Source organism: Lampetra fluviatilis, chromosome 17 (genome assembly GCF_964198595.1).
Source record: "Lampetra fluviatilis chromosome 17, kcLamFluv1.1, whole genome shotgun sequence".
NCBI classification, from domain to species: Eukaryota; Metazoa; Chordata; class Hyperoartia; order Petromyzontiformes; family Petromyzontidae; genus Lampetra; species Lampetra fluviatilis.
The window spans coordinates 5,305,550-5,330,556 of record NC_136291.1 but is presented as its reverse complement, the minus strand read 5'-3'; the positions used below and the strand labels follow the sequence as shown (position 1 = coordinate 5,330,556).

The 25,007-nt window shown below is 42.7% G+C and overlaps 1 protein-coding gene across 1 annotated transcript in view; it reads left to right on the top strand.

Annotated features, from left to right (window-relative positions):
* The first annotated feature begins 9,390 nt into the window (after positions 1 to 9,390).
* CNBD1 (cyclic nucleotide binding domain containing 1) overlaps positions 9,391 to 25,007 on the top strand; it is a 162,385-nt gene continuing 146,768 nt past the window's right edge. The window contains exons 1-2 of the mRNA XM_078864231.1: positions 9,391 to 9,486; positions 9,946 to 10,022. Coding sequence (XP_078720357.1) covers positions 9,391 to 9,486; positions 9,946 to 10,022 — 173 coding nt within the window. The remainder of the gene's footprint in view (positions 9,487 to 9,945; positions 10,023 to 25,007) is intronic.

Below are 25,007 nucleotides of genomic sequence, written 5' to 3'. Positions count from 1 at the left end.
ATGTAATGAAAGCAGTCAGGCTGGAACAATTGAGATTCATTAATCTTTCAGGGAGTGAGCGCCACTATTAGTACAAGTGCATAAACGGCACAAACCTGTAACCCATATATTCAGGATGACCTTAGGACGACACCAACATTTCCAGGCTTATAAATAGCGTGGTGTGTAATGATACCCTGGTATGACTATTAAAATGCTCTCCTCGCCAACAGTAAGTTCCTAACGCATTATATTGATTTAATTGCGCTTCCTGCGACTGGCAAAAAGCAATCCGATGTGTGCTAAAAACTATTGCTACACTGATCTGTACCCATCAAGGGCTTTTAAATGACGTGTGACCGCTAAAATCCATTTAAAAAAGCTTTTCGCTTGTCATGCTCTTTTATTATGACTGCGCAATGATGGAGATGTGTCATTTTAGTGCCTTGTGTGTGTGTGTGGACATACATATACGTGTATGTTTATGGACGGGGGTGGGGGGGGGCAGTGGCCCAGTAGTTAGCGCACTTCACAACGAACCTCCACACCTGGAGCCAACGTGAGAACTCTTTGGATGTGGTCACTGGTCAGCGTGAGACCGTGTGGGACACCGTCGACGAATGCATCCTGACTGGCCTCGACACTTTGCTCCTCCGTGCTGCTGATGAAGCATCCGTCACCTGGAACGCTAAAACAAGCGTACGCTAAGAATAAAAAATAATAATGGTTCATTTAAATTTCGATTTAAAGCTTTCGTGACTGCAGGGATTCATCTTCTTGGTTCTTTCGGTAAAGTCACGTCTCCCCGACAGACCTGGTCTTCACCTGAGGACGGCTGCTTGCGTTGTGGCCGAAACGTCGTGAGAATTATTTTATTATGTTTTATTTTTATTATTTTATTATTTTCCTTCTACGTTACTTTACCGAAAGAACCAAGACGATGAATCCCTGCAGTCACGAAAGCTTTAAATCGAAACATCCGTCACCTGGTTCAACGAGACAAGCATACGCTAAGAATAAAAAATAATAATGGTTCAGTTCTTGACCAAGGATAATATTGTTGATTTCTGAACCTATCCTGGGCCTCCTGTAATTCCACTCAGCTTTAAATTCGCACCTGGTGTGGTACGTGGTAAATATTAGCAATGGGGAGACGCAAGTGGCTACGTGTGATGCTTGCCAAATCAGATATCCATTATTTACAGTATTAAAATAATTAGTATTCTTTATTTTCACATCTTACTGCCATGGAAGTCCTGGCAAGATGGCAGCAGCACATGAGTTGCACTTGTAAATTACAGAAAATACAATGAGCAGACAGCGATTATTGATACACAAAACAAAAATACTGCGTGTCATTTTAGACACGAGGTCTTCACGAAGAGCACTTGCTCCTCTTCTTGGTTCTTTTGGTAAAGTCTGTCGCCTCGACAGACCTGGTTTCACCTGAGGACGGCTGCTTGCGTTGTGGCCGAAACGTCGTGAGAATTATTTTATTATGTTTTATTTTTATTATTTTATTACTTCCCTTCTACGTGACTTTACCGAAAGAACCAAGAAGATGAATCCCTGCAGTCACGAAAGCTTTAAATCGAAATTTAAGCACTTGCTCCATTTGTAATGGTTGTGTGGAGATATTTGCCTTGACATATATATAGGTATAAGCTCATTTATGAGTAATGCAGCTTATTAAAATTTAAAATGTGTGCTATCTATTGCTCTTATGAACATGCTTCTGTATTTGATTAAATCAACATGAGATAGGATAATGTACCTTGAGACAAGGGTCTCAACGATGTCTCAAAATCACTTCTATGTTCCGTGCCTGTTTTCGAAATATACGTCCATGACTGGACAACCATTCGGGTCAACCGATGGGCTACATTTACAATACTCACACGAATAATTATAAGCACATTTTAGATGTATCCCACACTTTGAAAATACGTATTAAATTACTTGCAGGTCCTAATTTCTCATCCAAACATGTGCCTTGTCGTCACAGTCATAGCGAGCAGTATGGCTGGAGGTGGTGTGATGGGTGTAGATAGTTTCTGGGAAGCTGACCAGGATTGACCCGGCTCAGATAAAGCCCCACATACACGAAAGTGAAATACAGATTTACCACATTACTAGCTTTCATTCTGTCTATAATTCTTTCAAAAGCATAACCATTTTTTATTTTAACATGATTCGAAGAGCCGAAGGAACCCCAGAAGTACATTTAAAAAAAAATCATATATTTTCAGAGCTATCGTATAAATCACAGAAGTCCACCACAGTGAAAATTGTGCATGAGAGGTTTAAGCATAATAAGTGGATGTCTGATTAGGGCTGACTCAGATTGACACAGTTATTGTCCGTTGATTCCTTTAAGGGCTATGTATGTGATATCCCTTTCCCATAGTCAGACAGAAAATCGTGCCTTGCATACATGGAATAATCGGGAGAAAATAGACATTACTGTACTACGAGAGATGTATGTAAACAATGTTGTTAGTTTATTTTGTATATCCTGTATATGTACGATTTTTTTTGAAAAAATCAAATTCTTGTCAAGGTATTTTTTTTTGCATTCTCATAACAACCAATCATTCGGGTTTTTATATATCTTTGAGTTGTTGTGAAATTTTATCTTTGGATATTTTTTCTTTTAACTTATTGACGAAGAGGAATTGTAATTGTGTTCCAGTCCTAGTTTGCAACACAGTTTGTATATATATATAAACAAAAACATCTCATCAGGGTTAAAGTAATGATCTGATGACTGTAGTTTCCTGTGGTCGTCTCTCTTAACTGCACATATTTGGCATGATATTGACAACAGCACTTCTATGTTGCTGATAAATATAAAGAGTATGACATAGCACGAGTGTTGTGAAAACACTCAAGCTGGAAGTGTTTTTTCGCCGGTTTTTTCAAATAAAAAAAAATCTCCAATGATTTATTGCACAGCTCCAGAAATTACCCAACAGCTTTAGCATCATTCAATGAGCAAAATTGTAAAAAAAATGGTATTCCATATATAAACTTAAAATGGGAGATGAAAAATAGTGTCTCTTTATTAGCTGAATTGAATGGAAGTAATTGTATTTTACTTCCTTGGCTTTCCTGTTTAAATCTCTTCTTGCTTCTCTTTTTTCATATCCTTCTCTACATTGTACCTTGTTTTTATTACACATTTTTTTTTATTTAAATGGACAGTAATAAAAAAAAAGACCGGGACACATTATACCGTCCGTGTAAGAGGTGGATATAAATAGTTAGATCCGAAATAAATGGTTCGCTTTTATAGAGAAAACACTTTAAAAAAAAAATGTGATATTTCAAAGATCTTCTTGAGCAATTACAGCATTTAAAAAAGCCCAACAATAATTAGTCCACCACCTGACTATGCGCACGATAATGTGTGGAGCACGCATAATTGGCTCATCAAGGTGCACACGGACCATTTTTTGTCTTCTTTTGTGTTTGATTAATGCAGGAAATATACTCGAAATGTTACAATGATGCCAAACCGAAGCGTGAAAAGCTGAAACAATTATTTAGCAAATTGTCTTTTTTGGGGGGAAAAAAAATTCAAATATACCAACCCGTTCATAACCAGAATAATTCAAACTAAACTACATTCATAAGACCTCCATCCAGGCACCAGATGTTGCTTATTCTACCAATTCAAGCTATATTAAGAATTAGTATGTTATTTTAACTATGTTAACTCTTTCTTCATGTTACACACGAGTATATTTACATATGAGTCTTTAAATTATATTATGAATTTACATTTATTTAATATTGGGAATCCATAGCTATGTTTATTGCTTCTGGTAACTTGGCATTGCGATTGCTGCATTTTCTCTCCAGCATCTGCTCTCATTAATGTAACGCGAAAATAGCAAAAATTTAAACCCACATTAGAAATCTGTTCTCGACGCGGCGAAACATTAAACACGAATGCACCACCTTTGTGGTGCGTAAATATTGGTGACGAAAGTTTTCCTTTCGCGAAAGTATGCGCATATTTTGTCACTGAGATTCTAAAAACAGGAGCCGCACATCGTAATTAATTGTTTAAAACAAACAATTAAGCCATGCCTAATTTTGCATTTTAAAAGGAAGAACGCTTCATTGCTTTGGTTTTTTTCATCTCCCCTGTGTATGTACAGTATTAAAAATACAAAGGGGCTATTTGTGGACAAGTGAAGCAATCATTTCCATGTTTGTGAGAATACATTTTATCATCATAAATTAATGTAGCCCTGGAATCCATTATAATCACATTGCATCTCCATTTTCAAAGGAAACACAATTACGTCATTATATTGTACACACACACATGTCATGATTGTGCCTAGCGCTGTCCTGAGCAAGAGCAGCATTCTGAACTGGAAAAGGTTAATGTATGTTTTACACGGTCAAATGGTGCAGAAAGTAGAGAATAAATGTATTTTTTATTCAGGTAAATTAGTTGACGCGGCCCCGCAATTTTTGCGTGGGGGAATGTGGCAATGTCCATGGTTGTCACATTGAGATGAGGGCAATGTCATCATCTGCATGCCGTAGCTGACAATGTGTTACCCATTCGTATTTCCTATTGCACTTGCACAATAGCCCCGATTGCCACTGCATCCAGCTACCGGCTTTGTTGTTTTTAACATTGTAACATATGTAAGGAAGTGATTGCTAAAATGTGTTTTTGTGACAATGTATTTCCCATTACGTTGGATTGTTACGTTTAATATTAATAAGCAGATAGGTGGCTCGTCGGGAGAGCAAGCAACTCCATGTCGGAAAGTTTCAGAGTTCAAATCCTGGTTGTAGGTTGGCTCACTTCATTATCCTTCCCGGATTGATTGTTAAGTGTTAAAGTTAAATGTGCCTGTGTATGTACGTGTGCATAGGTATGTGCAAGTGTTGTGGTAAGTGGACATCTAGTGGCCAGCACGTTTCACTACAAACCACGTGACCTGTAACGTCCTTACAGGTCACGTGGTGAAAAAGAGCTTCACAGCTCATCGGATTCCTCCAGGATGATTCAATATTCTGAATCTGAATTCCAAGCCATGGCTCAGATCAGTGGCGATTATCTGAACCGGCCCTTGTCTCCCCAACGTTGCCTCGACCTTAATTTAGTAACTTAGTACCCGGGGCAGTGCAGTCGACATTGGGGAGACTGCTTGTTGTGATGCTGGCCACAACACTCTGATGAGCCTGAGCAGGTACTCGCGAGCAGAACTTGCCCAGACAATTTATAATGCGAAATAAAGGATCTTTGTCTTTGCATTTAAGCGATATATGTACTTTATGTTGAGTACCATTGATGGGGAAAGATAGGTGAGGTGGTTTCCCCTTGTCTTCCTCATCACCGCGTGCGGTTTAGTGTCACACAAGACAAAGATCCCCATATAGCCTTACCAAACTGTTGAGGCAAGTGCTGTTAGCGAGCACCTATGAAGGCCGGCACTGCATAGGAAGGGGGGTGGGTGGTCAGCACCACGCCCGGCCGCTTTTGTCTCCCGAGTGGCGATGTTTACACACCGCACCGGGTACTCATTTCAGGCTGAGTCGACCTAGGGAGGCCCGGGACCGGTTCAGATAATCGTCACTGGTGTTGGTCGTGAGCGTGAATCGAACTCGTGTCTCCGGGTTCATAGCGCAGCATAGCACTAACCGCTGCACTACCGCTCCCCACGCACACACAAACACAATTCTACACACACACACAGACGGTCTCCTGGAGTGTGGTGCGTGGTATTGCGAGGTGAAGACGAATGGCTAAGGGAGGCAGGAAGGTGGGACGAGGTCAGATGGGATGGGGTGTGGTGGGGAATCGAGCCAGGGACCTGCCCTTGGGCATAACAGTCGAGGAGAGATGTATTGTATATTCACGAATGTTTTTCTGCTCAAATGAGCATGGAGGCAATGCTCATCTCCCGTTCACAGTCCTAAGTCGGTGGTGAAAAGTCCACATTCACCATGGGTTAGGGGGTGGGGTGGGCATGTCTTTTCATAGAACAACCGCTGTAGACTTCCCCACGAACGTGGAACTCATTTTATTGATCCCTAGAGATGATGGGCTGAATCAACTCCCCACCCCCCAAATCAGGATTAGAACTCGCAAACTTGAAAATAGCGAGCCACTCGCTCTCCCGCTGAGTCACCGAGCTTGTTATTAATAGTACTGTAAACACATTTCATTATGAGGAATAAGTTCTCAATAATGAAGAATAATTAATTCTGTTGCTGTTAAGTAAATATTTATCTTTTTCAAAGGTTGCGTCAGCTTTTTGAAATGACACTGCGATGCAATGCCTGGTAATGAAAGGTGCTGTCAGATAAGTTTTATATTTTGCTGTTGAAGGCTTTATTTACTCAATTTAGTGGCTCAGTCGCCCAGCAATTTTTTTTCTCCAAAACATTTCTCTCTCAGAAACCTTCTGATCCTTGGGCTTTCCTGTTTGTTTGTTAATGGGGGGGAAAAAACCCCCATCCACAAACGAGTGATGGAAAAGAAAGTGAAACTAGCCTCAGACGTGACTTTATCAGAACTGACAGAAGGTGCCTGCATTGTGATAACAACCTAAAGTGAAATGGAGGCCTAAGGTCCTCCAGTCCACGATGTCTGGAGGACATCTCCGCCACAATCCGCCTCAACGAACAGATGACAGCCTCTGGCCTCCTAACATCATTTGCTTGGCGGAGAGACAGACTAAAGTGCTGATACATCCAGCTCGTTTTCGCTGCGTGTACTACCATATGCTTCTTAATCGGCTCATGGCAGACTTAGGGGAGAGGGCGTAATGATTTAATTGCACTTTTTACTCAGCGCCTATACTGCCCGTGTTGCGGCGACGGAGACGATCATTGCATGCGTCTGTCTCACGTCTGGCCGAGCTGTATGCAGCCTTCGGAAACGACGCGGACAATTTGTCAAGGTGATACCTGATGTCTACACAAGCAGCTCGGAAAAAAAATGCAATTCTACAAAATGTTTTACCGGGCATGGCGAGAGACGTTACAGTTGACTGTTTTGACACGATGTCTGTACAGAAATGACCACGGTATTGGAGGGGCTGGAACAATGCTTTGCGCTTAGAAATTGGAAATGTTACGTACTCTTTGTGGTATTAATACGTAACATTTTACAAATTTCCCGTGAAAATTAACGTAACGCAAGGAAGCAGACGAAACATTTGAAAGTCACTCGTCGTCTAGCATGAAGAGCTTTGGTGTGTACCATGTCCTTAAAGGGCTGTTGAATTCCTACACTGAACATGCTTCAATACACCTCTGCAGGACACGCCGCCCTGTGCAAACATGGGGCCACACACGACTTAGCCAGATGTATTTCCTTTGCAGTTAACCATTGCAGAATTCTGCATAATGTAAATACAAGGCATTTCTCTAAATGGACCACAATGTGGGTACAGCATTACACGAAACATTCACTTTCATGTGGCACAAGCTTACCATTACCAACCATGTACCATTGCAAAAAATGTCAAACACCTCCACTAATAGGACATTTTTATATCACACCTTCACTGATTTGCAGAATATGTCTGCGCTTTCAGTTGGTACAGTAAAACAATTATATCGTCACAAAAATTAACTGAACTTCAAGTTTTCCCACGTTCAAACGCATTCCCCAATCTGGAACTCCGGGGTATCTAATTTTCGATGACTTGGGAAGCTTTGATCAACATGACCCTTAAAATAATATCGTGCCTGACTAAATTAAATTGTGTGAGACAGTAAATTTGGCGATGTCTCACATCTACGAATTGCGGAATATGCCATGTTTTATAGGGGTGTTTTTACTGTACATTATTTTTTAATGAGATTCATTTTTTACCGGTATAAAACACAAAAGAAATTGTACCACACCCTCAATGAACGTGAACAGCTGTTGGTTAAACGACTGTCAAAATACCGCACAGTTTTGCCACACCACTAAACATTCCAGCATGAGGGTGTATGCTACAGTGTAGATAAACAAAACAAATGAATAAATTGTCGCAATTGACTATCTGATTTAATAATTTTCCTGCGATTGCCCATTTGTTCTCATTTGTCATGCCAGGAAATTGGCCACATCATTTCCAACCTCATGCTACCCGTCAAGCTATGGCCGAGCCATCGATTTTATGATTTGATTAATTCTTTCGAGTCCTCGTACGTACGTAAACAATCCCTCAGGTCTAATGGTCTTGCCCTGTCAAAATAACACAGGTCAAGTAACAAACTGTGCAGTCTCTGCCTCCGCCCTAGGATGACGACGGCCGCGGTGGTGTATCTGAAAATGATTAAACACGGAGAACGTAAAGTGTAAGAAACCCTCCGTCATTTTAGGATCATCAAGGAGGATGGTGCCTAGGTCTAACGGTTGGGCATGCTGCGCTTGCAATACAAAGCTTGCCTGTTTGATCCACTGACGTGGCAGTTGAATTGCGATGCAACGGGCGAGATTTCTTCAATCTCCTTGTCTCTGTTCGCCCAATTCTACAGGTGGGTACACCACAGTCAGCCCATCGGTAGTTGCACGTAGTGGGATGAAGTGTGGGTACCTCTACATCTTTCGAGACATATGGTCAGTATGGAAGAGTAGACCGAGCTATCTATGGTTTCCTCTAGTGGTTTTCAGTTTCAGTTTTTCAGTTTCATTTATTTAGTATAGCCCTGTGAGCCATTCGGCTCTTGAATCGGGTGCAACCGCAACAAACAAAAAAACAAAAACATGAAGAAGAAAACATCTTAAAGTGACTATGCGCAAACAGAAAAATCCAGGAAAAAACAAATCTTCCAAAAAAAGCACCGCACACCAACGCTGTGTGCAAAAATCCCAGTGGGATGCCCTTCTGTCAGCAGTGACATGACCAAGCATTTGCAGGGCTGCGCCGTTATTACCGACTTTTTTTGTTTGATCAGAGGACATGCGGCGTGGCAAAAGCTTAATTCGTTACTTGAGGCGAGACTCATCAATTTCATGCCAAAAGCACATTTTAAATATAGAGGCTACCAGTGCAATAATGCTGCTTTACTACGGACCCAATTATGGGAAACTGTCGGAATTCTTAATGGTGGTAGATGGGGTGGTATGATTCATTTCAGGGTATTAATAGTCAGTGGGAGCCACATTGATTTAATTGTGGATGACGATTTCACTGGCTTCCCGAGAGACGTAAAAACACACAACGTTGGAAACTTATCAGAACACATGCTTTTTTCTTTGGCCAGCACCGTCCGGTTGCAACATGAACACGAGATCCAATCTGCTTCACAAGCAAACACCTTCACCTTTCTCGCCACTCCGTCCTGATTCATCTTTCTCTCCCGCCACCACTCTCTTAGATCACTTTGCCTTGGCAATGCTGGTGGAGGCGGGGCAGGAGCAGCGAAAGTTCTAGGAGGATGCGTGTGTCCGCCAAGACGGCCGCCCCAGGCAGAAAGGCGGAACAGCTCTCGTCGCACCCGGGAAGAAGACATAATCCCAGTCCTACGCAAGAGGTGAGACGAGGAGGACCTACTGCACGGCGTAGTAATCGCGAAAAGGCTGGAGGAAGTGTGCAGGTATGGCAGAGGTCGCAAACGGGGTTTGATTCCTTACCCGTACCCGGCCGCACCAGTGTCGCAAATGGGTACCCGTACCCCGGGTACGGGTAGCCGTTCCCTACCCGTACCCTACCCGAAATGAGTGACAAACGGCTACTCACCAGTGACTCACGGCCTACCCGTACCCGGCCGCACCAGGGTCGCAAACGGGTACCCGTACCCGGCCCGGGTAGCTGGGTATCGGGTAGGGTACGGGTATCGGGTACCCGGTTGCGACCTCTGAGGTATGGTGCCACCTGGAAAGTATAGCGAGAGGAGTGAGTGCTCACAATAACCATTTCTATATTCAGTAATAGACATAGGGCACTCCGGAGTTAATGTGTCACACATTGGGCTTTGCACGTTACTGTGGAGGGTCCAGTTATCGAGATTGGGGGCCGCGTGTCGCTTGTGCAGCAGCTGGGGGATCTGGCAGAGGGTAGAACGCCTTCGTGAGGTGTGGTGGCATCAGCAGCTTTGGCCATGATGGCATCTTGATCAATTACTGTCTTATACAGTGTTTCTGTGAAGTAATCCCAAGTTTCCACATGTGTCCATGCTTGATATGTCACGTGCGCAATTCGCTGCCATGTTGAAAGAGGATGTACCTAAAGCCGAGCTTCTCTGTATCAAAGTCAGTACCTGAAGTTTTACCCTAATTAGTGGCAGACCCAGTTCAACATTTCAGAATAAAACTATTATTTCCTTCCAAGCATGTACCTGTGCATGTGTATATATAGGCATACACATATACACAACATATAATACAGTACATATGTAGTGAGTCATTCAGAGACACTATTTAGGAGGCAACAACGTTTATTCGACACTTTATGCAACACCGTTACACATGGGACTAAATACACCTATTCTCACTCTTTCTAGATTTGAAGCTTTCGTGACTGCAATGATTCATATTCTTAGGTTTTTTCGGTAAAGTCACGTAGGTAAAACATACAAATTAATAAAAATAAAATAAAATAAAAAATAAAAATCACGACGTTTCGGAGGCAACACAAGCTTCTGTCTTCAGGTGGTACCGTCACAGCCACGACAGCTGTATCAAGTAAACTCCTGCAATCTCTCATTTACTTGATACAACTGTCGTGGCTGTGACGGTACCACCTGAAGACGGAAGCTTGTGTTGCCTCCGAAACGTCGTGATTTTTATTTTATTTTACTTTTTAATGTTTTTACCTACGTGACTTTACCGAAAAAAACCTAAGAATATATTCTCACTCTTGTTACGCATAGGACCACAATACACCTATTTCTCTTGCATACGGGATAACTATAATCGGGTCAGCAGCCAACGTGCCGCCTGACCCACAATGTCGAAGACGGGGACGAAGACGTAGCACTTGGGTTCCACTTCACCTGCAGACAGCCCGGATCTGTGATCGGGGCTTCCCTTTTATCTCTCTCGGCGTGGCCTAGCTCCACCCTCGGCCGCGCCTTACGTCCAGAATATTCCCGACGGTTCCAGGCTACACCACAACTGTTCCCTCTCTGGCTGCGTCCTTAACCACGCCTCTTTCGGAAACTCTCTAACAAAAAAAGCACATCATAGCCACACAACGTTGGTCATGGGGGTTGTTTGACCATTCTTCACCATGCTGGCCAGTGCGAGATGTTAACCACCTCGTGTGGTATACAGGAGGCCATGGGTTCGATCCCGACCCTCTCTCGCCTGCTGTATATTTGGAGTTTGCATGTTCTCCCCGTGGTCGCGTGAATCTTTCTCTGGGTCCTCCGGTTTTTCTCTCCACATTATAAACATACATTGAGAGTATTTGGCTGCCCTACATTTCCACTTGATAAGCCAATTTGGTTGAGCTATCATTGGTGGCCAGGTCACTTCTATAAAAAGGCCGTGTGGGCCTTACCTGGTAAAATAAAAACATATTTTTTTAGTTTAAATTGTGGAGGTGGACACCACCCATGTTTGGTTGAGATATCCTTTCACCACTGTTTGTTTGAGCCATCACTGAGGAATCGAACTTGGTTTGCCGGGTTCATAGTACGCACAATCCGCTAACCACTGCACGCCACCATTCTCCCGCGGTACAGAATGTATATCCTTAGCAAATGCTTCACTGTAGGAAACTTTTCTGCAGCGTTGATTTGAGTTTACATCGCTGGGCTTTATTTAACCTTTGCTCTGCGAGAGTGCTTTATCTGTGTGCCTCTTAGAAGTTGGCTCGCAACATCATAAAAGCACTGCACGGTAGGAAAGTGAGGGAAATGAAAGATTCCACGTCATGATTATGGAACACACATGGGCAGCGAGCAGGAAAACCCTCAGTCACAACATTTGTACTTTATTTTCACTCACACTGATTCAACATGGCAATGCATAAAGCATGTGTAATTGTGTGTGTTTTTCCCCTTATACGAGTCAGCACAATTTCTGTTAAATTTCACACACTTGACTTTACTCGGATGTGTCTCATGGCTGAAAAATCATGGCGTTTTGTAATGATGTCACCATATATCTCAGATTATCAGATGGCTCCCCCCCCCATTCTGTAAATGTAAACGAAAGTTGGGGGGTGCGTTTAGTAATTCGGTAGGTGCATGTGTGAGCTCATTCTTTTTATGTTGTATAACTGACAAGTTTCGGGTGTGTCCTATTTTCCGAAGAATGCGGTACCATGTATTGCAGGCGCAATACGGGGAAAATATTTTCCTTTGCTTACAATTGAGCCAATTTAATAAGAAAACGTTTGCTGATTATGGGTTTGTGCCTCAACTCCGGCAGTCCAATCACTAACGAAAACTGGAAACACATGAGGGGACAAACAGGTGGAGGCACTCAAGGATCAGCGCACGTGAATTCGAGACATCGCGCTCACTGCTATGGCGAGAACGTGCCGAGGAATACCCCGAGAAAAATTGACAACAGGTTTTGCCAAACTGATGATGGAATAACCGAGTTATACTCTAGCCCCTAAACGAGGCCCACCATGATTGGAAATAAGCAATACTGTATGCGCATAGCATATATTCCCGTAATGGTAGTGTGATTTTTGTGGGCAGTGCAGACAAATACATTGATGCACTGTACTTCTATACTCCTGTGTGTATACTTGAAGCTTTCACCCACCAATCCGTCTGACCAGCTTGGTGAAGGAGTAGCTCGATACAATTCTACTCCACTGTCTGGAGTCGTACTCGACTGCAGGTGCAATCGCCACGTTGTACGGTTTTTTGGTGCCTCTGGACGTGCGGGCATAAGTTAACTATTTGGCCAAAAATAACAACCACACATGGTCAGACACAACAGGATAGAAAGCAGCCATAAATAAGCAGAGCAACAGCAACTTAGCGGCGATATTTTATTTTTCTAGGTGCCGGCTGTACATTTAAATCGCTTTGAAAATTCTTGCAAAATAAGCAAAAGCTATAGTTGACACGATAATATAGGGTGCCACATTCAGGACTGGCATGCCATGTATTCACGTTGCGGGGAAAAAAATAAATAAATAAACAACTGTAAGTACTAACGTAAATTATTCTCACTTTAAGTTGTTCATATATATCAATGAAAAAAGGAGATGAAAGTGTTCACAGCAGGAGAGGAAAGATTTTTTGAGAACAGTGAGTATTCAGTACCAGTTTTTACACTCCTGGCGAGGCGAACAGTTTGTATTCAATCAGGAGTGCGAACACGATGTACATCAATTATCATTTCATGCGCTTTTGATTTGCGATGCGGAAACATTTCTGGAGCTGTTCAAAATCATCGTCTGTAATATAAAAAAAGATAAACGCATATTTGACATCATTTTTAACAAAAAAAAACGTGTATAGCTCACTGTTTGTAATCTATTGGCGTACATGATGTTCCTAAAACTAACAGTCGTGGTTTAAATAATTTGGCACTAAATGTTCCTGTCATTACTGCCAATGTTCCCAGAGACGAAGAAAAGTTGTAATTTATTTTGAGGTTCATGCCCATACATCTGAACCAGCATGCGGAACTCATTGTCCCTCTCCTATCCCAAATGGAGTAACATTAATGAAGATGGTAATACAACTGACAACATTAATTTACACCTCTTTGTCAACCCACTGGTGGTTGAAGGCCTCCCGATGGCATGTCAGTCATGGGAGTTGTTTGACCATACTTCACCGAAGCGGTCAGCGTGGGTTGGTGGAGTTGGTGGGGGTGGGTGGGTGGGTGGGGGGAAGGACAGGCCTATTTTAGATCTCACTTGCCACTGATGGTATCCATTGCCAGGAATTAAATTAATGTAGCGTGGTTTATGGTGCACTGCGTGAACCATAACCACTGCACCATTGCTTCCACACCGAAGATGGCAACACCGCAAGTTGATTTTAAAACATTGTGAATGGATAAAGTTTTTTTTGCAGTCAAAAGTCATATTGTTTGCAATCTGTTTTTTTACCATCCAAAGGTCTCAATGCTCCGCTGTCCCTTATCTTTTACGACTGCCATCAAATTTGAGCTCTCATGAGGGACATATTTTGACTCGCCAAAAAAATGCAACCATCAGAATCTGTCTGTGGCTCAATCAGGCTCCTCAGTAAATGATAAGATTTCAAACAATTTGGCATTATAAAGCGTTTTAAATCTCACCACATATCACATCAATTTACAAATGGGGGCTACATACACATTCACATTATTTGATGGGATGCATTTTTATTTCACTACACTTTTTTGAGAAACTGGACAGTATACGACTACCAGGTAGAGAAGAAACACTGACACCGTTATGGTAATGATATAAATACATATGAATCATAGAGAGACCAAATGGTCAAATGAGAACACGATACAACTGGGCACATGGCATACACGAATCAGTTTTGCCTGATAAGCGAACGTGTGGGTTGTGGGTTAATAGCATAATGCAAGACGCGATGTCTATTGAGCATAGTCTATCGCCTGTTACACATTATGAGAAGAGGAAAGTGCTGAGGGCAGCCTTGATTCCACCCTCTTTGCATGATCCTACTTGATTAAATCTAACTCAAAGAAAAACACACCAACACAACTTCGGAATGTCTTCAATTCCCCTTGCCACTCAAGCACTTAAGTTGTTATTAATTTACACCTCTTTTGGATTACGCTTTATAACATGCCTTTCAGAATGGCATTATGCTACTTAATTGGAGGTTTTTTTTAGTGTGCCTGTTCTCAATCATATTAGCTCGAAGATGCATGTTGAGACGCCTTTTAATTAAATAGTGTCCACATTATGAAAATGTAATTAGCACTAAGCAAGTACTAATGCTTACGGTGTGTGCGTATGAGGCTTGACATTCGGTAGCAAGCATAAAGTTACTGGGGATTTAGCAAAGGTCTAAAAGTTGACTTTAACGACCTTACAGGCAGTGGGAATTTAGTGAGTATTTTTTTCTCTCACAAGTTATTAGTTTAGTTGATAACCACTTGTGCAATTGTAGTAAATGTTTAGCCTGTGGATGTCACTTAGTCCTACTCGTTGTGTAGTTGACTAAAGCAGTAAAATACGTAGTCCACTCAAAGTTAAATTTCGATTTAAAGCTTTCGTAGAAGGGAAGTAATAAAATAACGCAAGCAGCCGTCCTCAGGTGAAGAACAGGTCTGTCGGGGAGACGCTGTCTTGTGGCCGAAACGTCGTGAGAATTATTTTATTATGTTTTCTTTTTATTATTTTATTACTTCCCTTCTACGTGACTTTACCGAAAGAACCAAGCAGTCTACTCAAAGTTCTTAAATGTTGGTTTGAGGGGCACAACATTTATCCCCCGATAACAGGTCAGCTAATTAACGAACTCGGTAAATAATGCACATTTGGGTAGCCAATCTCAATGTTAAGTCTTGCTCAGTGCACCGAGCCTCTAATTCTGTTTCTGAATGATCTCAGTCTGCTTCTTCATTCACACTCGTTCATTTCGTCTCATCATAGTCAGCAGTGCTTTGGACTTTGCTGGGTCGATGTGGTCATCATGCTTGATGATTTTCATACACTCGTAGTCACTGAAAATAAATATACTTGATTGCCAAATGTTTTTGTTGCTAACATAATTGACACAGCACCTCCGATAAGCACGTACGGTGCGAAATAAGTTCAACATGCTAAGTTCAGCAACATATTACAGTATTTTCAGACGTAGGCTATTGTGTGTGGGTGTGCGTGTCGGCGCTCGTACATCTGATTGAAATTCACGAAGCTTCACGCGAGCGACGGCTCCTTACCCATCCTCGTTCCAAACAGATGAACAGAGACGAGCGCGTAGATGAAATCCATATGGATGAAAAGTGCAAAAGAAAAACCTCCCACACAGGCCCAAAGAAGGAGCTGCAGGGACAGGAAAGCAGCCTTCGTTACGTTCCACCGACAAACCGGCAGCGACGTCGCTGTGGTCCAGCTGATCAATAAATCATCGCTGGCTCTTGACCGAGAGAGCCCTTGCGTTTACATGAAACCAAATACTGGGGCTGTGGGCGGCGGGTTTCTCTCACATGTAGTGAGAGTCAGGTGGGACTACATGAGGTCACGGGTCACCTGGATCTCCTCTGCCCGCTTCCTTCTTCCACCCAAACAAACTCGGCCAGTTGTTGTTGTTGCTGTTGTTGATGCTGTAAGGCACCCTTGTGCGTGTGCAAGAGGGGGGGGGGGGGTGCACGGGAGTCTGGGCCAAAGGGCAGCACCGAGAGAGGGGCCCAAGGTACAAGTGGTTGGGGCACTACCCTTCGAAAAGGGTAACCGGGTCAACAGTGTTGTGGAAAACTGGTGCAAGAGTGAATCATTCGAAAAAATAGCTGATTAAACCTGCGAAAGATTGTAAGAGATCTTGTTTTGCTGAATCGTCCCTGCATTCTCTGACCGCCTATCTTAGTTTTAATTGTTTTTCGCCAGTAGAATGTGCCGAAACTAATAATGAAATAATATGTATTCATGAAAGCGTGGCGGGAGTTGGATTCCAACAGTTTTTAAAAAAAATATTTTTTCTGAAAAGTAAAACTATACTCGTCAATTGAAACTCCCGGTTAACTTTCAGAAAAATTCTATGCAGTGAAAAGTAACACGTAAATAAATAAGTTACTACCATGTCTGCACTCTTCAATTGTTGTATTCCAGGACAACCGATTGCAAATAGCAGGCAAATTACGTACACCGACTGAATGTGTTCGGTTTAAGTGAGCTTAAAGAGGAACACACTTGACGTCAGTGTTCTTTCCGCTTTAGGATTCAAACGCGCATTGCCAAATAATCGCTTGTATTTTGTACGCTTTTGAAAAAAACGGCTTCTTCTAATTGCGAAAAAAACACACTACTTGGGATAAAAATAATAATGATCCCACCAAGTGATTGAATAAGAGGTCACAATTCTGGGACACGATTCAATTCAAGAGTTGATTATTTTCGTCTCATTTGCACCACTGTATCTTCTTTGCATGATTTCGCATGTTTCTCTCTCGTTTGCACGGTTTTGTTCAGTCTCATTACCGTAAATGGAACATAAACCTATAATTTTAATTAATAGTAGAGATCGTAACAGATTTTCACACGCAATTTCATACTTGTGTTGTGAATATATTCTAGTTTGAATCGATAAATTTATCCATAATGCCTATAGAATACACTATTACAGTCACCCGTGCATAAATACATACAGAATATTTTACTTTACAATTAATGTTCAAAAAGGACATTATTTTCCGTTATATTTGTGACACGGGTTTTTATGTGTGATGGGACGTATCACTACATTTCATTCAAGTGAAGAAATGTACATTTATAATAGTTATAATTGATTGGTATGTTTTAATGGGCAAGACTATTCACACATACATGGATAAAGGCTTTTAAAAATAATACAAGAATTATGAACAATAAGTTTGTCAATCTCTTGCTGGACGAAGGCCTTACTAAGTCACATCAATGAATATACTTTGCAACTGGTCAATGTGGGGTTGGAGGGGTGGGGTTGGAGGGGTGGGGTTGGAGGGGTGGGGCTGGAGGGGTGGGGTTGGAGGGGTGGGGCTGGAGGGGTGGGGCTGGAGGGGTGGGGTTGGAGGGGTGGGGTTGGAGGGGTGGGGCTGGAGGGGTGGGGCTGGAGGGGTGGGGTTGGAGGGGTGGGGTTGGAGGGGTGGGGTTGGAGGGGTGGGGTTGGAGGGGTGGGGTTGGAGGGGTGGGGTTGGAGGGGTGGGGTTGGAGGGGTGGGGCTGGAGGGGTGGGGTTGGAGGGGTGGGGTTTGAGGGGTGGGGTTGGAGGGGTGGGGTTGGAGGGGTGGGGCTGGAGGGGTGGGGTTAGAGGGGTGGGGTTTGAGGGGTGGGGTTGGAGGGGTGGGGTTGGAGGGGTGGGTTTGGAGGGGTGGGGTTGGAGGGGTGGGGTTGGAGGGGTGGGGCTGGAGGGGTGGGGCTGGAGGGGTGGGGTTGGAGGGGTGGGGTTGGAGGGGTGGGGTTGGAGGGGTGGGTTTGGAGGGGTGGGGTTGGAGGGGTGGGGTTGGAGGGGTGGGGCTGGAGGGGTGGGGTTGGAGGGGTGGGGCTGGAGGGGTGGGGTTGGAGGGGTGGGGCTGGAGGGGTGGGGTTGGAGGGGTGGGGTTGGAGGGGTGGGGTTGGAGGGGTGGGGTTGGAGGGGTGGGGCTGGAGGGGTGGGGCTGGAGGGGTGGGGTTGGAGGGGTGGGGTTGGAGGGGTGGGGTTGGAGGGGTGGGGTTGGAGGGGTGGGGCTGGAGGGGTGGGGTTGGAGGGGTGGGGTTGGAGGGGTGGGGTTGGAGGGGTGGGGCTGGAGGGGTGGGGTTGGAGGGGTGGGGTTGGAGGGGTGGGGTTGGAGGGGTGGGGCTTGAGGGGTGGGGCTGGAGGGGTGGGGCTGGAGGGGTGGGGTTGGAGGGGTGGGGTTGGAGGCGTGGGGTTGGAGGGGTGGGGTTGGAGGGGTGGGGTTGGAGGGGTGGGGTTGGAGGCGTGGGGTTGGAGGGGTGGGGTTGGAGGGGTGGGGTTGGAGGGGTGGGGCTGGAGGGGTGGGGTTGGAGGGGTGGGGTTGGAGGGGTGGGGCTGGAGGGGTGGGGTTGGAGGGGTGGGGTTGGAGGGGTGGGGTTGGAGGGGTGGGGTTGGAGGGGTGGGGTTGGAGGGGTGGGGCTGGAGGGGTGGGGCTGGAGGGGTGGGGCTGGAGGGGTGGGGCTGGAGGGGTGGGGTTGGAGGGGTGGGGTTGGAGGGGTGGGGTTGGAGGGGTGGGGTTGGAGGGGTGGGGTTGGGGGGGTGGGGCAGAACTGGTTCAAATATAACTCGTCACTGATGTTAGCAATGGCTGGAAATCGAATTTAAATCACTGAATTTATAGCGCACTGCTAAAACAATCACTGCATCACTATTCCACCATTTTATGATAAATCATTACAAGTAAATAACTAATTATACAAATGTGTATGACTTTACATTACATTAACGGTCTGTCAACTTCGGTTTTGTGCCAATTTTGACTGTAGCAACTCTGGATCAATACAAGGACATCCAACCCTGGAAAATTACTTATATATATAGTCAGGATGTGCTCCCCAATTTTTGTATTAATCCAATAAATCTAAAGATCGATTTTTTTTTCGCCAATCAGGTGACATAAATTTTTGTTGGCACATATTTTAAAATTATCATCAAAAATGAAACACTTAAAATCCGAAAATTAGAAATGTGCACCTCATCCCTTGAATATAGATATTAACTTATGTTTCTCTGTGACAATAAAAAACATTCCATTAGGCAGTCATTAATCTGAGCAATGGAATATGTGAGCGCAGAATATACATTTTCATATTCTTAAAAAGTTAATATTAAATAGTACAAAAAAACACGTTTTTTGTAAAAGGGGCATTGTATATTAAAACGTCTTTAATAATTATTATTCACATTCATTGAACTGCCCAGGTTAGTGAGATACTGCAACATAGTTCTCTTGAAATAAATCCTACATTGGTATAAGCAAAAGAGGTTAACCTTTAGATTCATTAGAATAATTTCCATTGTTTGATCGAGTAAAGGGGTCATGATAAATTGCTTCCATTATTTTTAGGCTATAATCTACTCTTGGGCATGATGTTGAGTCGGCCATTTTGTTTTAATGGCCTGCCATTAAGAGGCTTAATGGTGGGTCGTTTTGTCTTGAAGAAATGTGCTGGCTGCATTCATGGCACATCAATACTATACAATTATTTTTCATATGCGTCAACAAAAAAGGCTTTCAGGTCAGACAAATGGGATAACAAATAAAAAATGTTGAAAGAAGTCTAAAATCTGATCTGATGTATTCTCTGGTCTTATATTAAGCAAGTTATTTGGTGATACTGTACTGTTGTCAGTGGTGCACAAACACAAATAACAACACAAAACCTCAACAAACTCGTCAATAACACTGCCTTTAAAATAAAACAATAGAGAATAGGTAATGTTTTGGGCAATAGCCTTTCTTTACAACACAAAGGCCACTCCACCTCTCTGACATTCATTTTAAAGCAGCCTTATTGATAAATATGTTGATTTTTTTTTAATCTTATAATGGTTGTTCTCTGCTGTGCACCAAGTCTACACTTAGCTTATTTAGAAGTACAAGAGTTTATTGGAACACCTATTGATGTTTAAACATTGAATACAGTAAAATGTGATTCATTTGAAATTATCTGCAACTCATTATCAATCAACTTCTGCATGAAGACCTGCCACACTGTGACAGTTAAGGGGGTGGGGGGGGTCAGTAACCATTCTTTACCATGTTGGTCGGTGTGGGTTGGTGAATAGGGGTGGGATACCAAGGACGGGTTCTGATACCACTTGATGCTGGTGATGTTAGCTATGGTCAGGGATCAAACTCAAGCTGCCAAATGTCCTTAGCCCTGTGCCACTGTTCTACTACAAGATTACAATGGATTATACAATTGATGAAAGTTTCCTGAGAGATGTCATCTTATTGCTGGGATATCAAATTATTTAAGTAATTTTACACTTTGCCGATTATCAGATCGATTACTCCAAAAATCAGAGTATGTAAAATTGTTTTTTTTTACGTGTGACGCTGGACGGGAGGTGATGGGTGGGTTTTGGGACATCGTTAAGCACTCGGCCGCCTCACACTGGCCATGGCTTGTAGGGACCCCGTCATTTTTAAAGGAGGCCGAGTAATTGACCGCAAGAAAGTAGAGTGGTCGAACGACTAATCGACTCAGCTCAAGTCATACTCCAGTTGAGAACACCCACTGGTGAGGCTAATGCTGTCATATTCCACAAGCAGACATGTGCCACTTACCTGCAGTCATTGGTTAAGATCAGTGGCCACATGCCAGTTGGGCACCATGTGCCGTGTTTTCATGTATTGTGTATTCTATCGCTATCACAATAAAATCAACAGTTATGGGTGCAAGCCTTAACAATGTCAAACAATACCATCCACAGAGATAGCTTGCCTTTGTTCAGTGCGAGCAATACCTTTTTATTTTTCTATCCTTCAAAGCCAGACGTTACAAAACCTCCACCGTGATGTGCGAGTTGGGGAAAAAAACGCTTTTTTACACATACCCCATCATCAATTATTTTTATTTTTACATTCTGGAAACTGTGAGTGAAGGAATAATTGGTGATTATTTTTCTGGAGCCTAATCTTGGGTGATGTAACATCTCTAAATAAGTGACGCCATGACTTCTTTTTTTAACAATGCAGGGGATAGTGGTGTGGGATGGCTCACCCCCAGGAAGGCATTATCATCGCAAATAAAATTATTTAGCAAATAACTCATGAATCACGAGCGCCAACACCAACACAGTAAGACTGCATTGGCAGATATTTTAGCTAATACTCATCAATACTCTGATAAATTTCGATTGAAAGCTTTCGTGACTGCAGGGATTCATATTCTTGGTTCTTTCGGTAAAGTCACGTAGAAGGGAAATAATAAAATAATAAAAATGAAACATAATAAAAAATATTGTTAGTAGCTCAGCTTATTGGAGATCATATTGAGTATATTGATGATATTGATGTAGTTTATATTTTAGTTTTTATCGGTTCACTATATGATAGTCATTATACTGTATAGTGTATTGCATACCCAGTTACTTAATGTTAATAGCTCAGCTTATTGGAGAATATATTGAGTACATTGATTATCTTCTTGGTTCTTTCTGTAAAGTCACGTAGAAGGGAAGTAATAAAATAATAAAAATAAAACATAATAAAATAATTCTCACGACGTTTCGGCCACAACGCAAGCAGCCGTCCTCAGGTGAAACCAGGTCTGTCGAGGCGACAGCGTCTGTAGTTTATATTTAGTTATTTCACATCGGTTTATTGTATGATAGTGAGTGTTGCAGTCTTTAGCGTCAATATACTAAATGCCTCTGTTGATATGTAAACTCTGATTTTAACATAGCCACTTCCGTGACCAGTTACGTGCTAATTCATCACATTAACATCATGCTAATCTCCCAGTTGCATGCTAATTTTTGACTTGAACATCCTGCTAATTCTCTCACATTAACACAGCTTGTTCAATGCTAAATTCTTCTGTTGATATGTACACTCCTTTGTCAAGGCGTTTTTCTCCTACCACCCAGCTTAAAATACGCTGCCAAGCTTAGCAGTGTTCATTGCAGCGCTGTATTTCAGACAGCTCTCTCTTCACCTGAGGACGGCTGCTTGTGTTGTGGCCGAAACGTCGTGAGAATTTTATTTTATTATGTTTTATTAATATTATTTTATTATTTCCCTTCTACGTGACTTTACCGAAAGAACCAAGAGGAAGAATACTCTGATACTTGGTTGGTTGAATATTGAAAATAATATTTAACTTATAATTGCAGTGAACAATATGAATGTATAACTCTTTGTCACTCTAATTCTGGATGAAAGCATCTCCACGTGGGGGTTGTGGAAGGGGGGGGGGCAGGACTGATTCAGATGTTGTTCTGCACTCTCGTTGGCTGTGGCTGGGAATTGAACTCAGATTGCTGGTTTCAAAGCACAGTCAACTCACCCTTGTTATGTCATCCCACTGCAATACAAACAAATTAAATACTTTTTATATCCTGACATAGTTTATGTTATTTATGTACCGTGTGTATCTCTGAATAATTTTAATTATTCTATAACGGACTTCACAACTTGTGAGAATAATTTGTAATGGTGTGTAATGTGTTTCTTGTTTTGTTTAAACTTAGAATACTTACAGGTACAAACACTTTGAGATTTGCCATCTACCACCAAAGAGGCTTAACATGAAATTGATGACAGTCATTACATTTAATTGTATCTATTTAAATGTTTAATAGGTTTTGGAGAAGACAGTACAACAGATAATCAAATACACATTTAAACTATCTAGTGCATAAATTTCGATTTAAAGCTTTCGTGACTGCAGGGATTCATCTTCTTGGTTCTTTCGGTAAAGTCACGTAGAATGGAAATAATAAAATAATAAAAATAAAGCATAATAAAATAATTCTCACGACGTTTCGGCCACAACGCAAGCAGCCGTCCTCAGGTGGAGAACAGGTCTGTCGAGGCGACAGCGTCTGAATGATCTGAATGGTCTCTGTCTTCTTGACAGACCTGTTCTCCACCTGAGGACGGCTGCTTGCGTTGTGGCCGAAACGTCGTGAGAATTATTTTATTATGTTTTGTTTTTTATTAGTTTATTATTTCCATTCTACGTGACTTTACCGAAAGAACCAAGAAGATGTATCTAGTGCATGTTATTAAGTGGCTCTCTCGAGATGATGAAAACTACACGATTTTTTTTCGATTTAAAGCTTTCGTAACTGCAGGGATTCATCTTCTTGGTTCTTTCGGTAAAGTCACGTGACTTTACCGAAAGAACCAAGAAGAGAAAAAAACTCCACGAGTTTAGTGCATGCCAAGAACAGTGAATGTCTTGGACTGGAATGTCTTGGACTGGCAACTTAATAAATATATTCTTTGGTTCTTTCGGTAAAGTCACGTATAAAGATAAAATAATAAATTAAATAATAGCATACGACGTTTCCTGCAGTCACGAAAGCTCCAAAATTAAGATTAATAAATATACTCACTGCCTCCATCTTTCCCCCACCTCCACCACCTCTGTCCACCCAGCAGGATATGTGGTGCAGCACAGTGCACTAATCAGCAGGTCATGCCGTGGTGAGGTAACTTGTGGGTACGTCCACCTCTTCCAATGAGACATCTGGCCAGTTTTGAGGAGTAGGCCAAAGCACCATCCAGAGAGGCTCATTCGGGCTCTCCAGCGCTCCCTCGATCAGTGGGTCCTTTTGCCAGCAGTGGCGTGAGCAAGGCATCAAAGGGCTGCACCTTTTGCATTTTACTGATTAAAATGTTACGAATCATAATCGCGTTCACTGTTGGTTAGATTTTTTTTCTTCGGTGCAATTGTGAACAATAGCCATATCAAACATTAGTGCATCTCGTCGGCATAATCATTGGTTCACTGCAGCTCAAAGACTTGATCATAGCCATGAATAAGTGATTTTGTCAACACACGTATCACCGGTCAGGGTTTTGGCAGGGTGTACAAAGCCTACGTGGTGTAACAGACTTGAGCAGTGTTAATAAATCGTCATGCATAAGGTGGGAAATTAAGCCTTCTTTGGGGCACCTTTCTTTTTTTTGCACTGATGGAAAAACAAAGAATAACAACCTCAACTTCACTAACATGCAAATAAATCACTTCAAGTCACAGTGGAGGCACGTTCAGAGCAGCTGGTTCACAACGAATAGCCTGAGAATTAGCTGAATCTATCCCCACGTGAAATAACCACATGGTAATGCGTCATTGCCAGATTAGTCAATTTGTTAAATGTTTATTGAGACCATCTTGGGAAATGGAAGGTAGTGGGGGATCCCTCGTGGGTGGTGCGCCCGTGATACAAGTTTGGTTGACAGTATTCAACGTGTTTATTAACAGTAGATGCCAATTGCCCTTTTGATGCATGAGCCCTGATAGGCTGGTCAAATCTCATCCTTTCAAACCGATTCTAAAGGCAGCCTGCAAGGATGATTTATCTTTCACCGTGCTTTCTCTTTTCTCCACTTTATACAGCATCCCTCCTTTTATTCCTTCTCCGAGGATGCAAACAACTGTTTAAGATCACATTTAAGGAAATTACACAATTTTGTGGACATGATAAAACACATTACGTTTAAAACAAGTCTCTCCATGGGCCTATTACCTCCTGGAGTTGCATTCGAAACAACGAGCAAATATATTAAATCCCCTGCCTCCTCCCCCCCCAACTCTTCCCACCCAGTGATATAATTTGGTACACCGCAGTTAATTGGCATAACTCACGTGGTGGGGTAAAGTGTGCCCTACTCCCATCTCTTCAAAGACATCCTGGACAACGTTGCAGAGTCGGCCATATCCTCTCCAGAGAGGCTTTTCGGAGCTGGCAGTAGTGTGAGGAAGTTAGTGCAGTGCTGCACAGTTACGTTTTACCTATTAT